The 16,063-nt window shown below is 39.0% G+C and overlaps 1 protein-coding gene across 1 annotated transcript in view; it reads left to right on the forward strand.

Moving 5' to 3' along the window:
- Positions 1-16,063, forward strand: part of LOC134540504 (kinesin-like protein Klp10A) — a 202,046-nt gene that overhangs the window by 123,998 nt on the left and 61,985 nt on the right. Inside the window, exons 3-4 of the mRNA XM_063383328.1 lie at positions 6,522-6,616; positions 10,362-10,451. Of these exons, the coding sequence (XP_063239398.1) occupies positions 6,522-6,616; positions 10,362-10,451 (185 nt within the window). The remainder of the gene's footprint in view (positions 1-6,521; positions 6,617-10,361; positions 10,452-16,063) is intronic.

Genomic DNA, 16,063 nt, shown 5'->3' on the forward strand with positions numbered 1-16,063 from the left:
AAACATATTTTGTTCCCTGATTTTTTTTTAAGCTGCAATTTTGGATAAAAATGTATATAGTAACTTTGTGTAAACTACGAAGTAAAAATACATTTATTAATATTAATGTAGATCCAAAGTCATTTGTATTGACACCATGCACCCCACGTTTTTTAAAAATAAAATACATTATTTTCTTATTTACACTATTATTAATTTATATTTATAAAATTTTTGGCACTATTCTTAATTCAATTTTATTTTCTATTTTTTATTTTTGTTTTCTATATAAAGCGTGTTTTTTAGTTTTTAAAACTATTATTTATTATTTATGTACATAAAATAAGTTATTAACAATGCTGTATTATTGTAACTTTTGAAAAGAGCTGGTTAGTAACAGCGAGGTTTGGTTTATGGTATACACGGCCGTATTGATGCTTTTTGCCGCCCGTGACGTCACAATCCAATATGGCGGACCGACAATCGCAATCCACGCGCCGGCGCCAGATCTCGGACCGTCATTCCTATACTACTCACGTCGTCAGCCCGCTGCGTTCGCCTGTGTTGTGATGTTCTAATTCTATCCACGGAATTCTCTGTGCTGTCTTTACATTTAACATTACCTGGTTTTGGCTTGTTTTCTGTGTGTTGGTTATTCATTTTTCTTGTTCTGTTATTCGGATTTTCCCTATGACATGCAATGCAAACTAGCAATGACGTATGTCTAAAATTGTTATTAAAATCAATATTTCCAATTGCAAGATCATTTAAAAAATGTTAAGATTACATTTTAAAGCCCATTTTAGAATATAATTTTCACTGCGGTGGAGTTTTAGTTCTATTGGCAGCATATTATACAATGGATAGGTTTTCTGTAGCCGCGTTGAAGGAGAAGACATCACCGACGTTTTGCGATGCTGCAGTCGCCATCAGGGAGCAGTTACTGATGTTATTAAAAGTTCTCCTGCCGTCTTGTTTAATACTCTCGCCTGAGAGGGGAGGTTTTACCGATTGGCCTACGGTTAAATCAGTCTCTTCCGGTTGGCCTGTTGGTTTGGCCAATCGAAGCTGGGCTTCTGTGATTGGCTGGGAGTGTTGGCCAATCAGTGGCATCTTTTCTTCTGGTTGGCTAGGATTTTTGGCCAACCAGAGAGACGATTTGTCTGTTGTTGGATGCAGAGCTAGGATTTGAATATATCTGAAGAGTGGGCCCAATATTTTTCTTATTTTCTATCCATCCTCTATGTTCGATGGGTGTTTTAATATTTCGACTGATTCTCGAATGTATCGTTTCTTGTATTGTGGGATGTTGGCTGTGGTGGTAACTGGTCGAATTAAATACTCTGCCTGGTTTCCAAATATTTTTCTGCTAGATCAGATCGTAGGGTTTCATGTTTACATTCACTAATATGTTCGTTAACCCTTGTGATTATTTTCCTGACAGTTGTTCTTATACATACTTTGCCACATGAACATGGAACCATCTACACACCGGCTAGATTTTCGGCTGGAGTTAATATCTTTCACTGATGTCAGGGACCTCTCAGTTTTTTTATAGGTTGGAGAATTGCACGTATTTCGTGCTTCCTGAGAATTCTGGTAACTTGGTCTGAAATTCCTTTGATGTAATGCATGAAAACTTTGTTAGGAAGATAATAGGTATTTTGCTCTTGAGGTGACTTAATGGCTTTCTTAATTTCCGATTTTGAATAGCCATTTGCTTGAAGAGATGTTTCAGCTTTTCCTCAATATCGTTTTCTTCGCAAATGGCTCTGGCACTGTTGACCAAGGTGGAAGTAACAGCTCTATTCTGAGATTGTGGGTGGTGTGAACTCGCCTGGACATACCGGTCTGTGTGGGTTGGTTTTCTGTAAACACTGTGGCTGACGTGGTTATCCTCTCCTCTTGTGACCAAGACGTCCAGAAAAAGGTAATTTTCCTTCTACTTCCACCTCCATGGTGCATGTTCGAATGGATACTGTACAGGTGTTTCAAGAAGTCTTGCTCCATATCAAAAAGGTGTCACCAGCACTTGGGTTTAAGCTGGCTGGTATTTATTGCCTTCTCTTCAAATTCTGCCATGAAAATGTTGGCTAAGAGGGGGGAGAGAGGTGAGCCCATGGCGGTGCCTTCGACGCTGCTACAACCTAGAAGCCAAGCAACTCCATCAATTGCCGCGAAAGCTTGCGATCTTTACATATTATACAATACCAGAAAATAATTTAAATATTTTCATTGCAAAAAGTTTTTTAGTAACATGATATTTTTGCTTACTGGGGTAAATGATGACCTTTGTAACACCTTTGCTATGACAAAATGTAAGAAAATTCTGTGATAAATATTAATTCATTTATATTTGATTCCAAGGGTCTCTAAAAAATTACCTTATTGTATCATTAAAGTCCATAAAACATCCTAATTTCTATACACGTGGCACTGTCTCAGGAAGCCTGATGTGTTTGCCTGTGCTGTCTTCGTTGTGGTGTCCGAAATATGTTTGTCACACTGTGCGGCTCTGTGCTGTCGTGCTGTCCACGTCGTCTGTTGAGTATCATCGTTGGGTTCGTCTCTTTGTTGTTGTGTTTTCCGGGTTGTTTTTTATTTACTGTTCTTGTTACTACTGTCTCGTCGTTGTTAGCCTTCTGTGTCCGTCTATGTTGTATCAATTTTTTTGATAAATTTCTTCCACGGAATTTTTTGTGATGATATGTTTTTGATTTTGATTTTGATTTTGACTTGTTTTCTGTGAGTATGTATATTCTTGACTGAGGTTTCTTATGAGACACGGTGTAACAAAAAAAATGGCGTATGACCAAAAAAAAAATTAAAATATTTATCTTCCTCTGTGCAATAACCGTTCGAAGACAGCTTTATGTTATTGGTGGCCCCTTGGGTTGTAACCAGCGGAGCGCGACTGATAACTGCCAGACATCTCCCGTCGCGGTGGTGGTGGGTGTGGGTAAGGGAGGGGGCGTGGCTTCGCGAGGCGACATTGTGCATTGTCAGTCCGCGGCCGACCATGGGCTGGGTCGGGAGGCTGTGCTCCTGCGCCCGCAGGCGACGGCGGCCTGCCACGGAGGAGCCTGGTACGTCTGGTCGCCCCTTCGTCCGTCTCTTGACGACCCCCGATTCCTTCATCGTCCGGTCGCCTGCCTCCTGCCCCCCGGTGTTCACTGTCATGTTCACGCATTGGGCTTCAACTCACTCGAGATTTTTTAAATAGCTCTTCATTACCCATGGCGTATATGCTGTATATGCTTTTTTATTTTTTTGACTGTCTAATTTAGGCTATTTTCTGTGTGTGCATATTCATCGTTATTGTCTGTGAGAGGTATGGTTCCGTGACGGTGCTACTCAGATCCCTCAGAGGGGGGCTAGCTCTGTAGGAGGTCTGGGGGTTCACGGCGGAGCTGGGGGCGGGTCGGTGGGGCCGAAGTTGGGATGGGTCTCCTCAACCTCTCGACCTAGCCGTGCGCTCACCAGTAACATGCCGCGATTGGAAATGGCGAATCTATTTCCCGGTTCTCGGAACCCATGTTAGGCACTGGTAACAGTGTCAGGCATGTAAAAGACCCATCTTTCTCCTAACCAGGATAACACCCTAACGGGATTACATGCCTAGGGGAGTATTAGTGAATTCATGAGGTCTGAACCTAATTTACTTGTTCATTACTGAGGTTTCTTGTGACACACAGTATAACCAAAAAACGGCGTATGACCAAAAAAATAACTTTAAAAAAAAATCTATCTTCCTCAGAGCAAGAACCGTTCGAAGACCTCATTATGTTATTGGTGGCTCCTGGGTTGTAACTCGAGAGATATATTTTTTAATAGCTCTTCATTACCCATGGCGTTCGGCTCGCTACGTCTGAATGTGCTAGTAGTCTCGCTTGGTATCTCCAAATGTTTTTGTTTTTGGTTGTGAAAATTGATAAGGTTTCTTCCCTGTTTTTTATTTTATTTTTAAGTTTAGACCTGTTTGTTTGGTTCTATTAATATATACGTATATTTTTATCTAAATTTTAAAATCTGTTTTAGTCTAATTTTGTACGTGTACCCCAACGCGAAAATCAGTTACGTGGCCGAAAATCGGCTGACGGGTATTTGATTTCCTCGTATGGGTAGATTTTTTTTAAATTTTCCGCAGGGTTGAATAAGTTAATGTGTCTTGTAAATGTTGTTATCGGGTTCATTTTGATGTTTTGGCTTTCCCATAATTCGCACCCGCATAGTGCAAAGCTGTTTTAAGACTGAATTTAGCTTTGGAAATAACGCTTATCACATTGTCGGTAAAGTTATATATTTTCCTTTTTAATCTAATTGTTTTTGTTTCATTAACGATGCAATTAGAGAGTGCTACGAAGGTCTGCAACAAAAAGGGGAGATGGGGACGTAATTAGTCATTACCTGTGCTGAGGAGCATTACTGACAGCTACGATGTAACCAAAAATCAGGATGGTAGGACCTGGGTTTAAACCAGCATCTTCCATTTCTTAGTCGACGTTCTCAGAAAATGTTTTCTGGTGCAAATTTTATCCAAGTACCTTTGGTGTCTTTTAGGCTTCTGCTGCACATAGGACTGCCTCTCAGATGCAGATTCTGTTACTTTTAATAACCCTCCCTGAACGCTAATCTTGCACAGTTTGTTTCAGTATTGGTATCCGGTTAGGAAACGTTCACCGGTCGTTGAGTTTATTTTATCCGTTTGAGTCGGTTAGCTGTTGAATATAATCATTCTGCGTTGTGACAAAACTTGAAATTGTTAGAAACGTAAATATCTTGCAGCAGTCATGCACTGGAAAAATTACTGACTACTGTAAATCAGGTGTTTAAAACATGGACGTTTCTTAAATAGGTATTATTACTGATTTCTAAAATATTTTAGATGCTAAAGGTTTATCTGTAAAATAACTTTGTTATGGTTTTGAGGTATGGTTTCCGCAGCTTTATATGTGTACACACACACGAACACACACGAACACACGAACCTCCACGCCCGAGTGTTAGAAGTTGATCTTCATAAAACTGGCTGTAGTTCTAAGTCAGCTCACTAACGGCGCTGCTGTTGCCGTCTTGTCTTTTCGACAAATAAATTGATAGTAAAATAATTTTCCAAAAAACCCACCAAATTGCAGACTTCAAATAAATGCATGTAATGAAAAATAAACAGTGTGTTATTAGGGGAAACAAAAAAAACCACATGTGATGTTTAGTGTAAATAGTGGAGTGCTTGAAGAGAAGAACAAAACTGTCACGTTGGCCAGCCTGCCTGAAAGTTGAGGAATTTTCGGTTTAACAGGTGGTCCACCTGGCGCCCGGAAGTGACCGTGTTTCTACAGTCAGTTTTTTGTTGTTGTTTTGTTACCTAATGGTAGGAAAAAACGTGTCATGTCGTTGCAGTGCAATCCGATTAAAATTGTGAAATCATTGGTGGTTTGTTTTAGAATAATGCGCGCCATATTGTTGGTGAACAAACACGTATTGGGGTTTCCCCCCCCCCCCCTTAAATAAGCTTGGGTGTTTTCAAACCTTGAATCAGTGGCGTAGCTAAGGTGACTGGCGCCCCTGGCCAGAACTGAAAATGGCGCCCCCTCTTGGATTAAAACAGAGGGTGGGGGGGGGGGGAGCGTCCAGTAACCGCGAAACCATCGCGGCAGGCGGCCCCCCCCCCCCCCTGTTCAAGCGCCCCTGGCGGGGGCCATCCCTGCCACCCACCTGCTACGCCACTGCCCTGAATACATGGGTTTATAAAAAGGGGAGGGGGCTGGTTTTCAGTTGATGTGTCATGTGTAGGGACCGGAAAAATTCGCGGATTCAATGACCTCTAGGATAGCCTCCATTATCCTCTGCGTTTCTCTACAAGTAAACACGCGTGTTCACATTGGGTGGCTAAATTGCGAGGCGTCTCCACTGGGTAGCTTGTGATTCGACGCTTCTTTGGTCGATAAGCCTCTCATTGGCCCAGAGAGCTCCATGTTAAAATTGCGAGCTAATAGCAGAACCGGCAGAATTGTGCACGTGTTTGAATTTCAGCCTATCACGAAATGAATCCGCGAATTTTTTTTCCGGTCTCTAAGTCATGTGTACCACCTTTGAATATATATATTGTATAGAAGTCGCCAGCCCAGGTTAAAATTTCTAATACGGTTTTGAGGTAGTTGGTTAATTCACCGCCGCAATCGCCACCATCTCTAGGGCATCGACTTGTGGTGGTCCCTAGCGGACAAGTGTCCAACTCTTCAAAAACCCCTTCCCCCTCCTGTTGAACGACCTTCAGCTGCAGTGAATGATGGATGAGGGGTGCGGGGAATGACAGCGGGCGACAGAGCTGCGCTCTAACGTGTAAATAACAACTAAGACGATACAGGGCGTTACGGCAGCGCACTGCAGCGGTGAAGTTCCCAAGCTGCTCATCATACGCTTTTGAAAAACGTAGAGTAAATCCTATCCACTCGCGACTTCTATACAGTATATATATATATTCAAAGGTACCACGGTGGGTGGAGGCAGATGTGAAGACGGCGCGTGTGTGTGTGTTGCAGGACGCGTGCACACGGCGGTGGTGTCCGGGGTCAACTATGAGACGAGAAGCGTCACGGTCGAGTGGTTCGAGCGGAACGAGACCAAGGGCAAGGAGGTGAGAGGGGTCCCTGCTTCCTCCGTCGACCGCGCCTCCCTTCCTGGGCGTTGCGACACGTCGCTCGCGGGGACGTTATCCATCACATTATAAATGCACTGAGAGAAAGGATTGTTTGCCTCAACAAAATATTTGTTCGTATTCGGCGAAATAAATACAATTTGTTAATTCAAGCAAATATTTTGTAGTAGGAAAGATTCTGTAGACCCAACAAAATGTTTCAACTCAACTGTGTATTTGGTTAGGTGTAACAAATCATTTTTGTTACTTACCGAGTTTGGTTAAGCTAACAAAATATTTTGTTACACCAAGTAAATATTTGTTTCGCCATATGCAAACAAATATTTGTTTGATTCAAACAAACCTTTTTCTCTGTGTGGTCTTTTGAAACTTGGGGCTGTTATTCGGGGAACCTAATATTTAACATTCTCCCCAGTTCTTCCTTCCAATATCCGGATAATTACATGTCAAGTGATCCAGAAAAAAAATATAATAATCAAATACACTGTATTTACAAAAAAAATATCCCACCTTTAGACTTGCTTTTTTAAGAGTTTCTTGTTAAAATTTTTTGACACCTTCTATCTTTGTTGGAATAAATTTTAAAAAATCTGACTTTTTTTTACAAATAAACCTTCTATGCCGTAAAAATTTAATCCTTCAGATTTATCTGCTACTCGAGTTAGAGGACATTAAAAATCCCATAAGAACTATTTTTTTGGCCGAGAATGGAAAAGCTTTAAATTTGAATATGTATTATTCTTATATTAATAAATTATAGTATGATCTGAAGTAATGATTACAATGAAAATTATATTTCAAAGTAATGCGAACTATCAAATTAATTTCTATGGTATATATATTTTCAATGAATGCACCATCTATAGTATTGGCACACTGCCAATGTTTTGTGTCGTTAGAGATACTTTGGAACACAATACAGCTACAGTCCATTGCATTCTGCAACATCTGGTAAATCACATCAAAAGAAATCAACATATTAAAAAAAATTAATTAATTTTTCTGAACGAGTTTCTGGTCATTATAACAAAAAAAGTTCACAAATTTATTTTATCATTAGACAGATTTTAATTTGGAAGCTGGGTGGCATTTTTTTGACTTCGTGTCATGGTAAAAAAACACCTGTGATTGTGTGCGTAGTACCATAAAACGAGGTTTCCAAAGCATGCCTCCAGCTAGCATACAGTAATCAAATACACCAGCAGAAATGTTTGAATTTTGTCAAAGATATTTTAAAAAAATCACCTTCACTTGATAAAATGAGAACTCATTCAGTATCACAACATTAAACTTCTTGATCGATTTGAAAACTCTGGTGATTACTGTTATATGGAGTTTTGATTGTTTTGTTCCTGTGTAAGATAGTAGCCAGAAGTACTTCATTACTGATCAAGCTGCGGAATATGGGATTTTCATTCCACTACGAAAGCTGTACAAATAACACTGCACACAAGAGATTATATCGCGTGGGTATATGATGTCCAATGGTGGTAGGACGAGGTGACTGCCATTAGTAATGTATGTAAATGTGTGCTTGTATCATTTCATCATTCCGCCGGACCAAGGGCAGCTTTTAAGAAAAAGGAGATGGATCAAACTTGGGTTCCCATGAACGATGTTTTAAGGAAACTAAGTGCCTTAGAACTTAACAACTACTGGAAGGACACACAACCTTTTCCCCAAAAGTGAAGACATATAACTTCTTAAATGAATACAAATCAAGGTACATTGATAAAAATTATCCAAGTGTTATATTAATACTTTTGTGATGTGTAAGTTGTAAATAACATATAAATACTTTTACACGAAGTTTTAAAATGTTTTAACAATGATATCCGTGGTAAAAACTATTATAAAACTTAAATAAAGAAGCCTCTGTAACCTGAAGTGACCATGAAACATCTTCAAATTATTCAAGTGTGAGATTATATTATAATGTTTTATACTAATAAGACATACTAAAATCAATGTTCTTGTAATTTTGTACTTAAAAAAAAAGGATTTGTAAGGTCATCTAACTTGACTTGTGGATAAAACTCAGAGATGAAATTTTCACAACAGTATAATACACTATAGATGTTTTATCAGTTAAATTTTAGATTTTTAAATTTTATTCCAACCAAGATATAATGTCAAAATTGTTTGTTTATTTTTTATTTTTCTATTTTGAAAACGTTTACTCTTGAAAGAAGAAAATCTCAGAGTTAATTTTTTTTTGTGTATACAGTGAATTAAGGTAGCTACAAAGCCCCACAAAAGTGATATGGATAAATAAATTTCTTTTGCTAATGATATGCCTTCAGAAATTGAAAGCTTGTCATTTTTAAATTCAAACTGTTAGGTTAATATTTGCTATTTGGGATACAGAACATCACCACGACCTTTTCGCAGAATTATTAAAAAAAAACTACATTTTAAACATCTTAGATTGAACATAAATTTTTATATTTTAGAGTATTACTTTTGTTCGCATTCCAGGTGATAATCATTGGCATTCTGGAGACTAATACCACAATCAGAATTGTTGTAAGAGATGTAATGTGCCTAGTCCACGAATCAGTTTCCAAAAAACCAACGACCTAGAGATATATAGACTGCTTATCACCCTGCTTTCAGCGCCAATTGCTGCTGTCGACGGCATACTGGGGAACTACAATCCGAAAGAGAGAGAGAGAGAGAGAGAGCTGATTTGACAGAATGGTGGGCAAAACATAGCTGTAAAAGCATAATTCTTATGGTAGAAAGATGCAAGTTGCTAGTAAATTCCCTAAAAATGTAAGTTTTTCTCAATTTTGCAGTTTTTTGCGGGTAATACTTAAAGATGGAACGAGTGAAATATAATTTTAAATACAGTTTCATCGTAGTGCGATGTGTAAGTACGACATTAAAAGCGATAGAAAATAGCCGATAACAATCAATTCAACACATCATCTGTTCATTCATCACGTAATTTTTCATAGTGAACATGATTCATCCCGTAATGTTACATAATTAGTGCACTGCCAATTTTTCTGCTTTCGACGTACGTCGTCTGCTTACAAAGCACTGTTTGCCCACCATTCTGTCAAATTCAATTTGAATCAAAGATAGCCTGCCACTAGCAGTCTATATATCCATGGGCGTCGCAAGGATATATTTTATTTGGGGGGGGGGGGGGGACGACTTCAATTGATTTAGTTGTTGAGGAATATCCATCCCCTGGAGAGAAAAAAAAGCGGGGGGTTGGGGGGTCCTCCCCCGGGAAAACTTGTGGTTTGAAGGTGCAAAAAGGTGGTTTTTAGGCATTTTTATTTCCTAAATATTCTAATTATAGTTGGTTGCAATATATAATTAATTTTTGAAAAAAAAATAATATTTTCAGAGAACAAATTTGTAAAAAAACACAGTTAACATATCTGTATTCGGTATGGGTTCCTGATTTTGATTTTACACGAAGATCGAATAAAAAAGTGCTCACGTTACCACGATTGGACTAAATGCACCATGCGCAACACATGGGTTGTATCACAGAAATCATATTTTTAATGTAACTACGAAACTAAATATATTATTGGAGGGGACGAAATTGAAGACTTTTATTATTGGGGGGGGACGTGTCCCCCCCCCCCCCCCGGTTGCGACGCCCATGATATATCTCTAGGTCGTTGCAAACAAACGGGAGGCTGGCCGTCGTCGGAAAGAGCGAGGGCGCGGGAGCCATGCAGTGGCTGGCGGCTGTTCGCAGATCGAGATCGAGACGTTGCTGGCGCTGAACCCGGACCTGATCCCGGGACACCGCATCGAGCACGGCCTGAGCCCCGCCAGGATCAGCCGGGTGAGTGCCCGCGAAACCCCCCCCCCCCCCCACCCCCACCCCCACCCCTCTTGCCCCCGGGGAGGTCGCCTCCTGGGACCCCTTGCAGACAGCGTCACGAAACTCACGAAACTTTCATTTCCCAGCAGCCTTTTTGCTTGTTCACAACATTTTTTGACGTGACAACGTCTAATAAATCGATGAACGCCGGCTGCACGCACGAAAAAGTGTCCCGTTACGCACGTTGTCCCGTTACGCTCATTGTACGCTTGCGCCGCATCTATCTCTCGTCCACTCGATTGGAACTACCATCGATTTGACTTTTTCGAGGCACGTTTAAACTTGAAACACTCCCATTCGTTTCCTACTTTTCCTATCGTCGTCCTATCCTCAACAGAATTAACACAGATTGGAAGAAATTAAATAGCAAACGTGTATATAAGTTATAGTTAAAATAATCTGTTCGTTAAAGTAATAAACATATTTGAATCAATCAGTGCAAATAAAAGTAAATTTATCAATTAAATTGTAGTTTTCATTTCACTCCTTTGTATCCATACAAAATAGTAATAATTCAATAAAAATGATTCAATGCTATTCATAAAAGTATGCAATCATTTCATCAATGTTTTGTTATGACGTTGTCACGTTAAACTATCGTCCGTAAATCGACTTTACAGACAACCATTTTTTTTTAATGCCTTGTTTAATTTTGTAGTTAAAAGTAGAATATTAATAGTTGAAGAATCTCCGTTTGGATCACGTGGAAATTATCTCTGAAGAGGTTTTTAGCTTTCTGACTTAAAACTTACACTATTCCCGATGGACACCTTTGTACAATATCACTTGGACGCGGCTCTGCCTTATTGTTTAAGAGATAACACGTCATTTTGGTGACGTCGCGGGCATTAGAAAGAAACAGATCCAACAACGGCAGTGCAGGTAAACTGTGTAAGAAACCGGCCATGACCATTATATAAATTTGCGTGGGATGGTTTGCCGGTGTTCGGACACTCTGCTCAGTTTCACTTCGGGATGAGCAGTTACATTGAGGTCCAGAACTCTGTGGTCGTTAAGTTACATTCTGAGATGGAAAATTTGGAAAATATCTGAGGAGGTTCTCGGGTAAACGTGCGCTCTCCCTGTGGCTGGACTCCTGAAAATTTTCCGTAACGGTTTTCTTTTTTTTCCTTTGAACTAAACTTGTGCACATGCTTGGTATGTTCCCACTGCGCTGTGAACTGCCATTACTAACTGGTGGAAGGCGTGGTTTTTTTTTTTTTTTTTCCTTTCAGCCTTGTTCGATGTGCAAGTAGCTCTCGGTGGCGGAAGACGTGTTGTGTTGGCATCTGTTGTAGTGTTGTGTTGTGTTGTGTTGTCGCTGATCTCTGCTTGCGCGGTCCTTCCAGCTGCTGTGACGTTTATCGCAGCCCGGTCACGAGGTGCCAACGAAACTGAATGAACAGTCTTGGAAAAGTCTCGGAAAAATTCCCGATACAAACAGAAACGGTGCTCATGTCACGCTTTTGCGTACGTCATGTTGAAATATTTTTATTTACTATATATAGCATCTAAGGAAAAGTGGCATCGCGCATGAATGGCGATAATGTAAAAAAAAAACGGTGATAGGTATAGACCGGAAAAATTTGCGAATTCATTTCGCGATAGGCTAAAATACAAATAGTTATACTTCAGTGCTGCCTCTGCTATTGGCTCACAACTCACCTGGATGACTCTGGCCCAATGAGAAACGCCCGACCAAAGCTTTATCGAATCACAGGCTGCTACGTTGGGACGTCTCACAAGACAGCAGCCAATGAGTGGGTGGCATTTGACCGATTGTACGTAGAACTATGGAGTTCATCCTACAGGTAATTGAACCCGCGAATTTTTCCGGTCCCTAGTGATAGGATATGAACGATTTGACAGAATTCGATGGAGTTGGTTTTGTCTTTTTGATATTTTTACTACGGAGACCTGCATGTACAGAAATAGTCAGTACAGTATGTAGTTATAAAAAATGCAAATGTATTTTTTATAAAATGCACTGTAAATATTTTTGTATTTTTACAAGGATAATACTTGGAAACTCAGTTGCCAACGATATCACTTGTAACATTGCAAGGCAAAGCTTTGCACATCCTTTGCAATTTTATAAAACTCTGCCTTGCAGTTGTGTTGGCAACTTGATTTTCCAAGGTTTTTTCTTGTAAAAAGTACAAAATGTTTTTTACAGTACGAGGGTTTGAAAACAAAAAAAAATTAACAAATATAAAAATGCTATAAAATTATTAAAATCTCATGATGAAAACCTCTGTAATAACCTAATAATATTTCAATAATTTAATTTTGCGATAACATGGAATGATTTTTTTTAATAATTTAAAATTAGCTTAAAAAAAACTAAATGTACTGTGTATTTGTTTGGTGTCCGTGTACTCTATACGTAAAATTTTTAGTCAAATTTTATACAACCCTACTTACCAGTGTTGAGGCCCGGCTTCACTCCCAATGTCAGTTTTTTTTTATTTTCGTGGTTGATTTTATAAGGTGATCCATTTTTTTAAAAAAAATTTTTGGTACTGGCCTTGTATTTGTTGCTAGGCCACATATTTTCATTTAGTGTAATATCACGGGTGTAATAAAGACGTGCAAGTCTTTGTAATTATCACTTTCTCGACTTTTTACACCTGTGGTATTGTACCAAGTGAATATCTGTTGGACATATTTTGCGACAGAACAACAAATGCAAGGGAGTAATTGAGTTACAGTTTTATAAATAGTCCTTAAATAAAAGTATTGAAGAAGAAGAAGAAAATAATGGTGTGTAAGACGGAGACTCAAAGTGAACATATAATTCCACGACCTCTGTGCCGCGCATACTCACTAGGAACATAGTAATAAAGACTGTTGAATTATTATTTATGAATAAAATTACAATATTAGTAGATATTGTATTTTTTTTTTCATTTCGCCTCTTTTTAAATTTTGTAGTCTACATGTAATTTAATTTGTCGGTTGAATGTGCGCCCCCTGTAACCCGACGGGAAGCCTTCTTTTCACAGACGAGAGAGCCAAAACCCGAAGTTCCCCGAAGTTCGTGCTTCCCCCCCCCCCCTTCCCTTATCTTTAATGTAGCTATCCTAACCAAATCAACCGTCCACAATGTTTTAAAGTATTTATAATGAAGCTAACCTAACCTAATTGACCATTAGTATCCTTTTATCAACACCGCTGTATTTATTTACAGTGAACAAAAAAAAAAAAACCCGAAGATGCACGATCGGGCGTTTGGCTCTCTCGTCTGTGAAAAGAAGGCTTCGCGTAACCCGACACCCGGAACAGGTAGCACCCCTTCCCTATCTAACGGTCCACCACCCTAGATCTGTGTCTGTGCTTCTGACGTCCTCTGGGTCCGACTGGGAGCCGAGTCTGAATCTGCAAGAGCTCGCTTGGTGACGTGTCTGACGTTTGCCGGCACACACTCGGGGTTTGCTCCCGACAGCGAACAGCGAACAGCGAACAAGCGAGGCTTGAGCTGTTCAGCGCTGTTCCGGAGCAGGAGGTCGCAGCTCCGTGCATGGATGTGCGCGAACAGGAACTCTTGTGTTCCGTTCCCGGAGTTGGACCACTCGACTACGTGGATTGTGTGATTATGTCTGGGAAGTTGACGCCCGGCGTTGTAATTATTGAAGTGGTTACACCGAGAGAAAGGTTTGTTTGCCACAGCAAAATATTTGTTTATATATGAGGACATTTATTTTGTTCATTCAAACAAATATTTTGTTGTTGGAAATATTTTGTTGATCCAGAAAAATGGTGTGGTCAGTCTAATTGTATATTTTGTTTAGGTGTAATGAATCAATTTTGTTACTCACAAAATTTGGTTTGGCCAACAAAATATTTTGTTACAGGAAGTAAATATTTGTTTCGCCATATATAAACCAATATTTGTTAGATTCAAACCAACCTTTTTCTCCGTGTACACTTGGTGTGTTGAGTTAGTATCAGAGTTGGCGTTGAAGTATTAAAATAAACAGACTTTAAAAGTGTCTGTATCGTTCCAAATGTTTGAAGGATTATAATTTTTTTTTACTGGCCCTTGTTGTTGGGAGAAATTGAACTATTACGTACAGTTTTCCTGATGAAATTAGTAATTAAATTTTTTCATAAATATTTCTCTTTTGTTTTTGAACATGGCTTATTTAGGTTGTATTCTGATCAACCAGTACTTTGGAGTTTTGAGGGAAATACATGCTGTAATATTACTGTGGCCGATTAGTGAACGCTTGTGTGTTCGGAGTTTTAGGAATCTGGTTTTTAGCGCGTGCGGTGTGTGAATTTCTTCTGATCTGCTTGGTGGCGCGCTCTTGGAAAACATCTCAGATGCTTATCCAGCATGTTCAAGCCAACAAGTTGTGGTGCGAACTAGTTTGCAGACCAAGAGAGCCTTTGTCAAACACTTCTCATGTCCTCTTGTTACCACAGCATAGGCCATAGCGCAATCCAGCTAAACTAGGAACTTTTGAATTCCTGTTTGGTTATTTTTGATAGTTTTTTTCCTTCTGTAATTTATGTGTTTCGTTTCATATTTTCTTATAGAATATTTAATAAATGTTATCTAATAGTGGTAAAAGGTCACAAGAATGTTCGTAATTATAAATATTTGCGTGACCTTTTACAGCGCGGAAATAGTGTTTAGTATATCTGTTTGAAAATTGTTAACCTAAACAAATGCATGACAGCTGTCGGAATACATTTACAGGAAAATGTATCTTATTAATATTAATGGCAATAAAACGAAATAACCAACTCGGCATGTCAGACCGAGCTTATTACATTTTACTTTCTGCACTAGTCGACAATTATTCAGAAGTATTTTCATAAATATTCAGATTAGGTGAAATGCACTTGTTCGTGTATGAGCAGCAATGTCGTTCGGTTATCTTAATTTCCTTTTTCCAATGTTTTATTCCAATCACTCGAGGCAAATATTGTCATGGCTGATTCCATAGATTTAGAAGACGGCATGTTGTGAAGTATTGTTGAAGTCACTTTTTTTTTTACCTCGCCATCGCCATATGGTTTCGCCCAAAACATTGAGGAAATTGTGCTTGACCACGTCTGGTGGTTAGTAAGCATCATAAAAAATACAATATTTTAAACTTGTTTCCACAATGCAAAAACTACCCTTCTGCAAGTATTTTAGGTGTCTAATCAACATGGTGCAGACCATTAGCTGAAAATAAAACGGCTTCCTCCAGGTACCATGTAATTATGTGTAGTCCGTCTCACGTTTAGATTTCAGTGCAGATTGAATGGCGACCCTTGTTGACACATTCATACTGCCCAGCTTGCTACATTGAAAATTCTATTTGTTGTTTTAAATATATTTTAAATTTTAATGTTTGTTAACTTCATAAAGCAATAAATTAGTTTTAGTATTATCACAGTTAGTCATTTTGTCGAAAACTGTTGAAAACTGTTTGTAGCAGTCCGTCGCCGTTAATAACAAGGCATTCCATACAATCATGTGTTATGATCAAAAGAGCGAAATATTTTATATTTAAATGATACAAAATAACTGTTAAAAACCGCTGAAATCAAGACGATGACATCTTTAAAATATAAAT

This window comes from Bacillus rossius, chromosome 16 (genome assembly GCF_032445375.1).
Source record: "Bacillus rossius redtenbacheri isolate Brsri chromosome 16, Brsri_v3, whole genome shotgun sequence".
Taxonomy (NCBI): Eukaryota; Metazoa; Arthropoda; class Insecta; order Phasmatodea; family Bacillidae; genus Bacillus; species Bacillus rossius.